Source organism: Cervus elaphus, chromosome 7 (assembly GCF_910594005.1).
Source record: "Cervus elaphus chromosome 7, mCerEla1.1, whole genome shotgun sequence".
Lineage (NCBI taxonomy): Eukaryota > Metazoa > Chordata > Mammalia > Artiodactyla > Cervidae > Cervus > Cervus elaphus.
In genome coordinates this window covers 7,658,574-7,670,908 of record NC_057821.1, presented here as the reverse complement: position 1 = coordinate 7,670,908, position 12,335 = coordinate 7,658,574, and the positions used below count along the sequence as shown (strand labels likewise).

At 37.9% G+C, this 12,335-nt stretch overlaps 1 protein-coding gene across 15 annotated transcripts in view; it reads left to right on the top strand.

Moving 5' to 3' along the window:
• The window catches only part of LOC122696903 (muscular LMNA interacting protein), a 286,820-nt gene extending 275,533 nt beyond the window's left edge, over positions 1-11,287 (top strand). For all 15 annotated transcript variants that reach the window (XM_043907075.1, XM_043907063.1, XM_043907077.1 and 12 more), the window contains one exon: positions 10,847-11,287. In XM_043907075.1, coding sequence (XP_043763010.1) covers positions 10,847-10,852 — 6 coding nt within the window. In that variant the 3' untranslated portion in view covers positions 10,853-11,287. The remainder of the gene's footprint in view (positions 1-10,846) is intronic.
• Positions 11,288-12,335: the final 1,048 nt, after the last annotated feature.

Below are 12,335 nucleotides of genomic sequence, written 5' to 3'. Positions count from 1 at the left end.
CTACTCTGTGTTGTTCAAAAACATCTGATAGTTAAGGAGTAAATTCTTGCTTCTCAATGTGGAAGGTGGTACTAGAGGTGCCCATGTATGTAGCACTTTGATCACAAAATACTTCTATCTCATCTATTTTTATGATTTTTCTCTCTGGATTCATTATGTGAAGTCATTGTTGTTTTCTTTTTCTAGAAGGTCAGTGAATGTCCCATAATATTTATAAGTGTCTCTGAGTCAGAAATCCCAGGACCTTCTGGTAGTTCGGTTTTCCAGCCCCCAAGTGAATTTTGCATATGGCAGGTAGCATACAGGCAAAAGTGTGCCATCTCAAATATAGCTCTAAATTTCATTCAAATATTGAGCCACTTTCACATTTTGAACTGACAGAGAAAAATAAATGAAAAGACCTTTCTTATTTTTAAAAAATGCTGTACCAAAGGGGCAAGAAAAAATTGTATTAAAAAATTGAATTTTCTGTCGAGCAAGAACAATTGAGCAATATTTTCTTCTATATCCCTTTAGGCAAAGTGGTAAAGGTAAGGGAAAAAAGTACTTTTTAAAAGGACTTGTCTTTATGAAGGTAAAAAGTGAATTCATTCATTTATTCTAGATACTCTTACAATTTAGTCATGCTCAATTGTGTAGCCTTCATGTTTAAATATATATATATATATATAATACAATAATACAAAAGAGAGATAAAAATAATAAAATTCCAAATAAAATTATAAATGAAATCTGAATTTTTCCCCAAAGTATATTTTCCACAATTTGGGGCATATTTCATAAACTGACATCCCAATTTATGCAAATGTTGAAATTTCTAACATACAGTATTGATGTGTCCCTCTGCTATAACTTTAGTTATTAAAATATAAAAGCATGCTATAAATAGGCATGGATTTGTATCCTTGACCATATCTCTGATTTTTTTCAGAAGCAGGATTATTGGTGTAATGAGTATGCACATATGGGAAAATTTTGATACATGTAGCCAAGTTATATTGCTGAATGATTTTAGCAATTCTTCTTATCAGAAGCCTGTTGGTTTCTGTGGACACATGCCAGCATTAAGAATGATTATAATTACCAATTTATTGAGAGTTTACCATATGTTAACATGCTATGCACTTTAGGTATTCCATATTTTATTTTGTCATGATTCTTTTTTTTTTTTTTTTTTAATTTTTTTATTAGTTGGAGGCTAATTACTTAGATGCATTGTTTTACTTAATCTTCAAAAAACATCATAAGTTGAGTATTACTTTTCCCATTTTACAGAGGAGGAAACTGGGGCTGAGGGGTATCCATTTATTGATAATCTATAGATCATATGATATCACATACATGGAATCTACAATATGATACAAATGAACTTATTTACAAAACAGAGACATACTCATCGATATAGAAAATCACAAAATTAATAAGGGAAAAAAGAGAGGAGGATAAATTGAGAGGTGGGGATTAATAGATACACACTGCTGTGTATAAAATAGATGAACAAGGTCCTACTGTATAGCACAGGGAACTATATTCAGTATCTTGTAATAACCTATAATGGAAAAGAATCTGAAAAAGAGTATATGTATATATCATACACACATTCTTTTTCAGATTCTTTTTCCATTAGGGGTTATATATATTATATATAATATATTAACATTATATGTATAACTGAATCACTTTGCTATATACCAGAAACTAACATTACATTGTAAATCAAACTACATTTCAATAAAAATAAATATATATCAAACTAAAAAAAAAAAAGAATGTTTTTGATAATTAAGCTACCATTTTGGGCATCCAGTGTGCTGTGTTTTACTTAGTTACACTGGCACATATAGAGTGATTTAATAACTTTTGATAGTTTGTTATTCTGTGTGATCAACGGTAATATTTACCTGTGCATTTCCCCCAAATCTTCTTTTTCATATTTATTTACCCTCAAAGCACTAAACAAGAAACCTACCCGTTTTTATAAAGCAATTCTGGCCTTATGACCATATGATCTAGCGAGTAAAGTGTGCTAGTTACTGGCCCAGTGCAAACACACTCATGGGAGGACCTTGATCAAACCTCAGAATTTCCCTCTTGGTTTTCTCTCATTTCCTAAAGACAGCAGCCTGCCTTTCGGACTATCAGATTGCTGTTTCTTTTGCTTGATCCTGCTATTTGTAGGCACTAGTTGTTCAAATTAGTTCAGGAATTCAGTTAAAAACAACCTCAGATGTACTTGATTTAATTTCATCCTTATTTTTTATAAGCCCTATACTTTATAAAGTCCATTTGAAAGGGCTTCCCTTGTGGCTCAGCTGGTAACAAAGCTGCCTGCAATGTGGGATTTAATTTGATCATTATTTTTGTAAGTCTTATGCTTTATAAAGTCCATTTAAAAACAGCTAACTCAAAACAGTTCAGCTGATCATCTGGGACAGTGGTTCTTAGCTCTGGCTCAGCATTAAAATCTCCTGGGAATTTTTTTTCAGCCTTGCCCAGTGGCTTGTGTAATCTTCGTTCTCCAACCAGGGGTCTAATCTGTGGCCCCTACACTGGGAATAGAGTCTTAACTACTGGACCACCAGCGAAGTCCCCTCACAGGACTTTATAAAGCCCAAAGAGTGCACTTCCCCTCTAGGAAAATGGAATCAAGAATCTCTAGAGGTGGGCAAAGGCAGGTTTAAAATCTCTGCCGGTGATTTACATGTACAACCGGAGTTGAGAGCCTCAAATTCCAACTCCTTCATTGTCATCTAGAAAAGCCAATCAAGTCAATCTTGGAAACAAAAATTTGAAAGTAAAAGCAAAAGAATCATAAAAGAAATGTTGCTTTATGGAATGCTTTGAATTAATAAAGATTTGGGTCACAAATTCTTCCTGTCTACTGTCATAAAAGTTTAGCCTATACTGTAACCTATGGTAGATTACTTTTGAGAGATCTGTTCTACATTGAGATTCACTGTTACTGAGTTAATAAAACCTAATATTTTCTGTTTCATTTGACATTCTACACAAGGTTTGGAAAATAGTTAGACTGGGGTTGGGCATAACATCTGATGTGAACCAAGTCCAGGGGCTTTTGTTGTTCAGTTGCTAAATTGTGTCTGAGGAAGAAGAAGGTGAGATCCCTAAATAATGGATTTAAACATTGTGATCAGCTGGCTGATCAGTTTTCAAAGAAGGTCACTTTCATAGATTTCTTTTTCTTTTGAGTGTGCTTACATTTATTTTTTTAAAGTAATTTTATTGAAGTATAGTTGATTCACAGTATTGTATTAAGCTCTACAGCAATGTGATTCAGTTATACATATATATTCTTTTTCATATTCTTTTCCATTATGATTTATCAAAGGATATTGAATGTAGTTCCCTGTGCCATACAGTAGGACTTTGCTGTTTATCCAGCCTATATGTAGTAGTTTGCATCTGCTCATGCCAAACTCCCAATCTTTCTCCCCTTTTCTGCCATTTCCCCTGCAACCACAAATCTGTTCTCTATACCCATTTCTGTTTTGTAGATATGTTCATTTGTGTTGTATTTTAGACTCCACATATAAGTGATATCACATGGTATATGTCTTTCTTTTTCTGACTTATTTCTCTTAGTGTGATAGTCTCTAGGTCCACACATGTTGCCGTAAATGACGTTATTTAATTCTTTTATATGGCTTAGTAGTATTCCACATATATATGTGTGTGTATATATGTGTATATATATATGTGTGTGTGTGTGTATATGTATATATATATATGTAGTGTGTATACATATATATGTGTATGCACACATCACATCTTTTTTATTGGCTCATCTGTTGATGGACATTTAGGTTATTTCCATGTCTTGTCTATTGTAAATAGTACAGCTAAGAACATAGGAGCTCATGTATCTTTTTGAATTAGTTTTGTCTGGATATATGCCCAGGAGTGGAATTACTGGATCCTATGACAACTCTGTTTTTGTTTTTCTGAGGCACCTTGACACTATTTTCCATAGTGGCTTTACCAATTTACATTCCACCAATTGTTGACACCAATGCAGTAATTTAGAGCAGACTCTCTGCCTGAGATAAATGCTTTCTGGTTATAGTTATTTAGAAAGAATTAACTTCCATTAGCAGTCATCATCATCATTTCTGATTGTATTCCTCATGTTTGGTGAATTCAGCAACTCAGATCCACAACAAGTTTAGATAGCTCACTTCTCTGTCTACAAGTTTAAATGTGAAGGTCAGGCTGGGAATGAGATATAACTGACCTGCCAATCTTCACATCACCTGCTACATGCAGTCCTAGGTCTATTTCATTTTTAACTTGAAGGTCAATTGATTTCCAAGAACATGATTAAATATGCATTTGGTTCTGACCTTTCAGATCCATTTGTTATTAACACAACTGAAGAGCTAATCAGTCACTACTTGCTCATGAAACACATACTAGGCAAATTCTTCTCCTGTGTTCTTATTCCTTCTCTTTGCAGATTTTTGATAAATACTTGAGCTGGCAAGATAACAATTCTGCTGGCAAGGTGACCATCTAGGATCGATTTGCTCCTGTGGTGTATAGAAGATTTTGTGTTCATTTTATTTTTAATTCCAGAACCTCCATTGATGTCTCAAGTTCTAATTTTATGGGACAAGTGCCTCCTTCCTTTATTTTTTTTCTCTAGATGAGAACACAGAAAAGAGAAAAATAAGTTATTTGTCCATGGAAACCACTCTCATTTTTTTTGTTTGATTCAAGGGTAAAAATGGAATTATCAAGAGGAATGGGCCCACTCTGTTCCCTGCAAGCAATTTCCCATAAATATTATTTATCAAAATCAAGCTTTGATAAATCTTGGATTGCAGTGTTCAAGGTTGTAACCTTATAGAAGTACTTGATATCTGTATATTTGTAACTACTGATGAAAAGAAGATTCATATGCTTTGATTGACAACTGGTTGGAAGTCCAGGGTAAATCTATCTTATGAAGACACCTCATATGAATACCTGAGTAGATCCCTACCTTGCCCAGGCATCCAGGTGGGCAAGGTAAAATAGAAAGAAAGATATTCTGACCACCAGATTTGTAGCAGTGAACCCTATCAACATGACCTTCCTGTGTTGAAAGCCTACAGCCTGTGTTGAGGAAATAAAATTAAAATAAATATTTTTTACCAACCCAAGAGTCCTCCTCACAAAGGTAGTACAGAAGAAACAGCACTTTTATTATTGACTAAGCCTTCAACCAGAGTGTGATGTCTATCACAAGCACCAAAAGATCACAAAGACAAAAAACATCTCACCTTTCAAGTAGGTTGAACCCATTATATATATATATATATATATATTCTCAAGATAAACAATAATTCGATTTACCCTCAAATAAGAGGACTTGACAAATAGCCAAGTAGTCAGCTGGACAAAAAAGTCAAGTTAAGCTCATTCTAAATCACCTGGTAATTGGGAGGACCACCTGTGTTAGTTCATTGACTTTATACAAAGGAAAAAGAAACTTCTCCTATCTTTATGACAGGAGCCATTTTTACAACTTTGAGCCAAGTGTCAACTAAAGTTAGACTCCCATCCTTCCTGAGAACCTAGGAGAAACTGAGATAAGGCTTTTTCTATCTCCTTTGGATGTTTACCTTTGAAGGAGATGGTTGTCAAGTCCTTGAGACTTCTCTGAGTCTTAAAACTGATAAGAAGCCCATCTAAGTTTCACAAGGATTTATCTCCATTTCCAAGAGAGGAGACAAGTTTTCTGAAACAAATGCTCTAAGAACAAGGGAGGGAAATTTCTTCCTTTACTTTCAGCAAGGGTAATTAAGCCTCTTAAACATTTTTATTTGTCCTTACACCTGGCTGATACGAAGTAGTACCAGAATCTGAGAGTCTGATTCTAAAGTAGCTACTAATGAGAAACAAGTCTCATTGATTTTTCTTCTCTTGGGACTCTGTTGTAAATATTATAGAAGAGGTGAGGATGTGACAATTTGGGGATTTTTCCTTCAAAGTCATTTCAATAGATTCATGTTGGGTTTTATATTGTAATGAATCATGGTAAAAGGCTGAGCAGAGGTCAGAAGGTAGAAGGACTGACCTTCTTGTGGGCACTAGCTTTTCAAGATAAACAAAACAAAATAATAGAATCAGGGTTAATAACTATTCAGGGCTCAGGTCACCAGATATTAAATTTTTTTGACTCCAAATTCAACATTGTCTTTCCTAGAATCCGTTAGACCTGCATTCTCCACCTACCATCCTATCTACATAGGACCTTAGCTGCTGAATATTTTGTCACTTCTGTCTTATGGACAATAAATTCTGATGCTAGATCTTGTATTTTTACACCAACTTTAGTAGTTATGCAAATGTCCAAAATATATTTTAAGATTTTCAGAAAAAATTAATATGTAACTGTTAATAAATTATTAGATACATTTTCTGGAAATGACAGTTTGCTTTGTATACCTGAAGTCTGGCTTCATCTTTACAAGAAGACATGTGTAGATCATTCTCTTTCATTTGACAGAAAAGATTGTTCAGAGTTGGTTATATATTGAAAGGGAAGGAAAAATCAATTTACACAGCACATTCTTTAAGAAAGTGCTTTCTGTCACACTGGCTTAAATTTTCACAACACTGCATCACTTATTACCTAAAGTTAACTTTAAACAAAACCAATTTTGGAATGTGACTCCTTTCAAAATTGCAGTTTTCTAAATATCTTATGGTCTTTCTTGTATATACTTTCTTATCCAAAATAACTTTGTTGTTCAGCTGGTGACAGGATGTAATAGCCTTCACTGCTGAGAACTAGCCTGAAAATAATAATTTATTTTATTAATGATTTCCATATTTCTTAAATGTAGACATATGTTTTTCCTGAGTAATTCAGCTCCTTACCTATATTGAGATTGGCAAAGAAAATCGAAAAGTCACGAAAGGTATAGAATTTTGACTCAACCTGTCATAACATCATGTCATTTCAAACCAACTGCTGAATGGTAGTGGTAAACACTACTTTGACCTTTCATTGGGTTCAGAGGAGATGAGAAATGGTGCTCAGTTTTCCAGCCTGGCATCAGGGCATGAGATGCCTAGTCCTCTGCTATCTGATCTAGTTATTTCTATAATTATAACATCTTACATTTGAAGGAGAATTGAGAGGGCCTTTTGTCCAACATTTAATTGATGTTATAATCCCGTATATCCTTAAATCCTCTGTTGAAACTCTTCTGGGGGCAGAGCCTACCATTTACAAGTCAGACATGTTATATGCTTTAATATGGATGAAACAAACTAATGACTGTATGGCCAACAAAAACAAACAGGAAACATTGAACAAATAAGTGTTTAATTACTCATACTGTAGTCTTGGGCGTGGTATTTAATCTTTTAGAGCCTCAATCTCATTCTCTGTAAAATTAGATCAAAGGATTATGGTGAAGATTTACATTCATGTGTGTAAAGTGCTTAGTATATAAAATACATAGTCCTTCATAAGAGTTAGTCAAAGATGATGATTTCTTTAGATATCTCATAAGAATAACTACCAAATGTTGCCGCTGCTGTGCTTAGTCGCTCAGTCGTGTCCAGCTCTTTGTGACCCCACGGACTGTAGCCTGCCAGGCTCCTCTGTCCGTGGGATTCTCCAGGCAAGAGTACTGGAGTGGATAGCCTATCCCTTCTCCAGGGGAACTTCCAGACCTAGGAATTGAACTAGGGTCTCCTGCATTGTAGGCGGATTCTTTACCATCTCAGCTACCCAGGAAGCCGACCAAATGTTGCTACTCTCAGGAAAATAAAAAACATGCTCATTTTTATTTGTTAGAAGGAAATAGGAGGAGATGTCATTGAGGCATGTTTCTCCTTTCATTCTAAAACTTCAGAGAATTGAAATGTTGAAAATCAGAACTCATTTATTTCATGACTATAGATTTTCTGTGGCTAGAACAAATCAGTGCGGGAGTGCAGCTACCTCTTGTTTTAGCAACTTTCTCTCCACCTCCTCCTAACCTGGCAAATGAAGGCTCTCCTCTGTAACTCAGGGCATGTCCTGTTTCTCTGTTCTGCTCAGCCACTTGGCTTTGCTTCATGCAGTTTTCCTGTCTGCTTCCCTCATTCCTTGCACGTCCCCCGTGTCCCCTACGGAGCGGCTCTGAGCCACAGCTCTCTCAGACCATGGCTTCTTCACCCCTTGGTCTGGCTCAAGACAAAAAACCAACCAACAGAACAAACAAATAAAAACACTGAACTTATTTGTAAAATAGACACAGAGTCACAGATGTGAAAAACAAGCTTATGGTTACCAGGGGGAAATGGAACAGAGGGAGGGACAAATTGGAAGGTTGGTATTGACATATAAACACTGCTGTATATAAAATAATCAATGAGGTCCTACTGGATAGCACAGAGAACTATATTCATTTTCCTATGATAGGTACACAGTTCAGTTCAGTCGCTCAGTCGTGTCCAGCTCTTTGCAACCCCATGGACTGCAGCACGCCAGGCCTCCCTATCCATCACCGCCTCCCAGAGTTTACTCAAACTCATGTCCATCGAGTCGGTGATTCGGTGATGCCATCCAACCATCTCATCCTCTGTCGTCCCCTTCTCCTCCTGTCCCCAATCCCTCCCAGCATCAGGGTCTTTTCCAACGAGTCAGCTCTTTGCATGAGGTGGCCAAAGTATTGGAGTTTCAGCTTCAGCATCAGTCCTTCCAATGAACACCCAGGACTGATCTTTAGGATAGACTGGTTGGATCTCCTTGCAGTCCAAGAGATTCAAGAGTCTTCTCCAACACCATAGTTCAAAAGCATCAATTTTTTGGCACTCAGCTTTCTTCACAGTCCAACTTTCACATCCATACATGACCACTGGAAAAACCATAGCCTTGACCAGACGGACCTTTGTTGGCAAAGTAATGTCTCTGCTTTTAAATATACACAATACTATGTATAAAATAGATGACTAATAAGGGCCTACTGTATAGCACAGGTAACTATACCCAGCATTCTATAATGGCCTATATGGGAAAAGAATCTAAATAAGAATAGATGCATACAAAAGTATAATTGAATCACTTTGCTGTACATCTGAAACTAAAATGGCATTGTAAATCAACTATACTCCAAAAAAAAAAAAAAAAAAACACCCAACAAAACACAAAGCAGAGAGTTGCCTGCAGAAGAGAAGCTGCCCTCCCTCAGTCTCCACTCGCCTTCTTGGAATGCTCCGTTGACAGTCATTCATTGGCACCTGGAAATATATGGTTATGCTCATTTCCTTTCAATGTAATTTCATCACATTGCTCTATTAGAATACAGTTTTAGAACTAAATTTCTTTTTTGCCCTCCTCTCTGATATTTCCTTTTATATACTTCTTTCTGGAATCAAGATTTCTGGGAGAAATATCAATAACCTCAGATATGCAGATGACACCACCCTTATGGAAGAAAGTGAAGAGGAACTAAAAAGCCTCTTGATGAAAGTGAAAGAGGAGAGTGAAAAAGTTGGCTTAAAGCTCAACATTCAGAAAACTAAGATCATGGCATCTGGGCCCATCATTTCATGGGGAATAGATGGGGAGACAGTGGAAACAGTGTCAGACTTTATTTTTGGGGGCTCCAAAATCACTGCAGATGGTGACTGCAGCCATGAAATTAAAAGACGCTTACTCCTTGGAAGGAAAGTTATGACCAACCTAGACAGCATATTAAAAAGCAGAGACATTACTTTGCCAACAAAGGTCCGTCTGGTCAAGGCTATGGTTTTTCCAGTGGTCATGTATGGATGTGAGAGTTGAACTGTGAAGAAAGCTGAGCGCCAAAAAATTGATGCTTTTGAACTGTGGTGTTGGAGAAGACTCTTGAGAGTCCCTTGGACTGCAAGGAGATCCAACCAGTCCATCCTAAAGGAGATCAGTCCTGGGTGTTCATTGGAAGGACTGATGCTGAAGCTGAAACTCCAATACTTTGGCCACCTCATGCGAAGAGCTGACTCACTGGAAAAGACCCTGATGCTGGGAAGGATTGGGGGCAGGAGGAGAAGGGGACGACAGAGGATGAGATGGCTGGATGGCATCACCAACTCGATAGGCATGAGTTTGAGTAAACTCTGGGAGGTGGTGATGGATAGGGAGGCCTGGCGTGCTGCAATTCATGGGGTGGCAAAGAGTCAGACACGACTGAGCGACTGAACTGAACTGAGACTGGTATAATCTACTAATACTCATGTCCACTCAGTTAAGTTTACCTTATCTGCTCCAGAGCGTGTAATCTTATCAAACAGAGATTGATGGATAAAGAAATCAGTGGAACCACCCCCCTACTCCGTAGCAGCCTTGGGAAGCCAATGGAATTAATATGTGGAAAAAAAGGCAAGAGGTTCATTTGCTGTCTCCTGCTTTTGTAATGTCCCATTTTGAAAATCCAATCCCAGTTCACTTTACCTTCTCTGTGATTTGGAGGCTACATTTTTGGGAATGATGCGTTTAACACTAAAGAAAAAGTTGGCGGCAGCCAACTCACTGAAGGATGAGGAGTTGTGGGTGGGATAGCAGGGCTGTTCCTTAAGTTGGCACCAGCCCCTCAAAGTCATTGGCAGCTCTTGCAGGAGGTCAGAACTGCTGTGCTGAGCTCTGGAGAGACCGGGGTCTGATTTGAAGGTACCACTGGGTGTCTTTGTCCTGCCATTAATTGTATAACAACAACAACAACAACAACACAACTACTGAGAAAACAACCAACAGAAACTTCCTACTCCAAGTCATTTTTATATGAAATGCCATAGCTGAATATGAATGGGTCTGTTTTTTAAAATTCTGTCTCCATTAACCTGACTACTGTTTCCTCTTATTTTGTAGCAATGAAGATGGAGCAGATGTGAACACTCAGGCTGGGCTGAAGTTTTTGGAACGCTGGTGCTAATCACTTGCTAGATTTAACTTTTATCACTCTTTTTTCAGTCTTAGTGTTTTCCTTATGAACTGCACTGGAACTAAGAAAGTTCCCTGCCGGCATATAACATGGCAGTGATCACTAACACCCCGCCTAGAAGAGATTTGCCTACAGTTTCTCCCGCCACTGCTAGAGCCTTGAATGCCTTCTATTAAGCTGACAGCAATACTAACATGCCCCTCTGTTTAGCAGGCAAATAAAAAAGAAACATGGGGAAATAGAAGGATGGGTGTGATGATTTTTCAACACCAGTTTTATTTTATGCATACATTACTATCTGAATCAGGTTGTATTTCCCTACTGCTTAATTATTTTTACACATTAAAAAAACAGTAACTTTCTGAAAAGGAGTCCCTGCCTGCTTTCAGGGGTTCATTGGGAAACTCTTGAAGGTGTGAAAGCTGTATTTACACAAAACACATGCTGTTTTCCTGTCCTGTTTGGGTTCTGTGCTTCCTGGGACATGCAGACAGTCAAGTTTAGGTCATGTTGCTGAACTGTTTCCTACATCACTGTTTCTCTGACTGTCACCACGTGATTCTTGCAAAGGCTGCTTCAGAGTTAGTTTGTACCCATCATCTTGGGAGCAGCCAAGGTCGGAGAGCAAACCGCCCTGTTGCAGACAGTCCCAGGAGCCCCCCACTCTAGCATACCCAGTGCCCACCGTATTGGCCGTGTTACCTTTCTTTCCTAGCTGCCACCCCCAGCATCCAGTTCTCACCTTCTCTAAGTGGTTCTCTTTGTCTTGTCTGTCCAGTTGGGGCAATACACCAAGGGAGAATCCACCATGGTTCTGGACGTCAAGCCCCTGGTGGCAGAGGACTTGGTAGACACTACGTACCCTTGTGCACAACTCACATTCTCCTTGGAGCCAGCTCTGTCTGAGCCACCATGCCCTCAGACCATTGCTCCATCACCCTCATCATCCTGCCCAGGGCAAAGCAAGGAGGGTTTCCCACAGAACAGTTGGCCTCCTCATCCTCCAGGCGCCATTTTGGATGGCTCCATTGTTGTATTGCAGCAATAAAGATGGAGCAGAAGTGAAGAAAAACATCCTGTATTTCCAGGTGCCAACTGTATTTCCAGTTGGTGCCTCCATTAGTGGGTGAGGAGAAGTGAGGCCTTAGTAATGCTTTCTGCTCATTTCTTCTCCCCCAAACATTACTTCTCTACCTGCTAGACTATGTGCGGCATCATTTTAGATTATTGATCATCTCTAGTATTCACTGTGTTCTGATCATGTGTCTAGCACCATGAATTTGATTTAACCTTCACAATCAACCTGTGAGGCAGGTAATAGTATTATTCATATTTTATGTTTGTGGGAAGAGGCTCTAAAAGGTTAAATCAAGCTAGTAAATGCTAAAGACAGAATTAACACTCAGATAATCAGGT